The sequence below is a fragment of the Glycine soja genome, chromosome 11 (genome assembly GCF_004193775.1).
Source record: "Glycine soja cultivar W05 chromosome 11, ASM419377v2, whole genome shotgun sequence".
NCBI classification, from domain to species: domain Eukaryota; kingdom Viridiplantae; phylum Streptophyta; class Magnoliopsida; order Fabales; family Fabaceae; genus Glycine; species Glycine soja.
Window position 1 is genome coordinate 23,169,605 of NC_041012.1, and position 1,768 is coordinate 23,171,372.

General features: G+C 35.9%; 1 protein-coding gene across 1 annotated transcript; it reads left to right on the top strand.

The window, feature by feature from the left end:
- Positions 1-358: 358 nt before the first annotated feature.
- On the top strand, positions 359-1,478 carry LOC114373074 (phosphoglycerate mutase-like protein AT74). The gene is made up of 2 exons (XM_028330621.1): positions 359-655; positions 1,398-1,478. Exons 1-2 carry the CDS (start codon positions 359-361, stop codon positions 1,476-1,478), a joined length of 378 nt encoding a protein of 125 aa, XP_028186422.1.
- Positions 1,479-1,768: the final 290 nt, after the last annotated feature.

The window sequence follows — 1,768 nt, forward strand, 5'->3', positions numbered from 1 at the left end:
TGTGAGAATTCAGCTTATGCCCTTCCAAATTGAGAAATTTCAATCTATTAAATGTTGCCTCGTTTAGAATTCCAACAAAAATGTCATAGATTTCTCTACTTCTGGTATGCATTAATCCATGCTACTATTCTGTGTTCTTAAGTAAACTTCAACATATGAAAGAACTTACAAATACCTTGAGAGTGTGTTTGGATGAGGGAATTTAAAATCCTAAGGATTTCAAATACTTCAATTGAAGTTCTTTTATTTTCAAAATTTTTTGTTTGGATAAAAAAAATTAAAATTGTGAGGGTGAAAGAAAATGAATGTAAAGAGAAGAGAATATATGGTTGGTGTGCTTCCAAAGAGAAGAATACTGATGCGGCATGGGAAGTCACAGGGGAACCAAGACACAGCAACATACACCACCACACCCGACCATAACATTCAGTTAACGGTGCAAGGCATGGCCCAGGCCCTCCACACCGGCGAGCACCTCCATCGCGTGATGGGTAGTGATGGCTGCTCCCCTGATTGGCGGGTGCAGTTCTACGTGTTCCCCTATGTCCACACCCAATCGATGTTCCATGAGCTTAGGAAGTGTTTCTTGAAGAAGAGGGTCATCGGCGTGAGGGAAGAGTTGCGAGTTCGAGAACGAGATTTCAGGAACTTTCAGGTGAAAGAGAGGATGAAGGTTATAAAGGAAATACGCGAATTTTTTGGAAGATTCTTCTATCAAGAAGAGAATTTCAATTTCTCACCTTTTAGAAGGAAATTGAAATTCCACATTTTTAGTTGTTTAAAATTCTGTTTTAAAATTCCAAAAATTTAAATTCTTCATAAAAAAAACAACCAAACAATGAATTTTAGATTACAGAAATTTAAATTATTTGATAAATTACTTTCCTCAGTTAAAATTCTCTATCCAAACGCACTCTGAGTGATATGATAGTTACCTTTTCCAAGTGGTGAATCATATAAACACACCCATCTGTGTATCCAGTTTGGGAGCAGTTGGCTGCAGAATTAAATAAACATGTCATCGCTATTAACAAAGTATATATAGCATACAAATGAAAGGAAGAAAACTTATTTACTCAATCAATATTACAAATCCCATTAAGGAAATTCATCAAATAGGTTTGGAGTAGCAAAGCAAAGGCATATAGAAAAAGAGTCAGTGAAGAAAACTCATTCCAAGAAATTGCAAAATACAAGTGAATGATAGAAGATAGAAGGAATGACGATTTTACCGATTGAGATGAGAGCTCGTTGAGAGAACTACAAAGAATGTGGGTGGAGAAAAGAGGTGTGTCTTGTGGCAATTTGTTGGTGGAGATAAAGCAGTGGTTTGAACTTTGAAGAAATGAATCTGAGCGTGATTCTGATTTCTGAAAATGGTTGTTGTCTTGCTAAAGAAAGGGATACTATATGAGCTTATGGGGAGTGTAGAAGATGTCCGAAATGGATTTTGGATTTTCAACTCTAAAACTGTTTAAAAAGAAAGTGGCTTTCAGGTTTTATAAGTGGGTATAAATTATGGATGTGGTAAAAGATCTGATCCATTAAATATAATTAAAATGGATTGAACCAGATCAGTGGTTGGATCAGATTTGGATACTGGATTTTTTTGCCCAAGCCTACTACTTAGGTCTTTTGTCCCAAAAATTAAAAAAAAAATCAGGGTTTTGGCTTGAGGGGTTTTAACGAGTCACATCTAGGGTAACCAAAGGAATTTGTACTCAACCAAATACGTTGAATAAAATTTTGCATCCCTTCCTTTTCACAT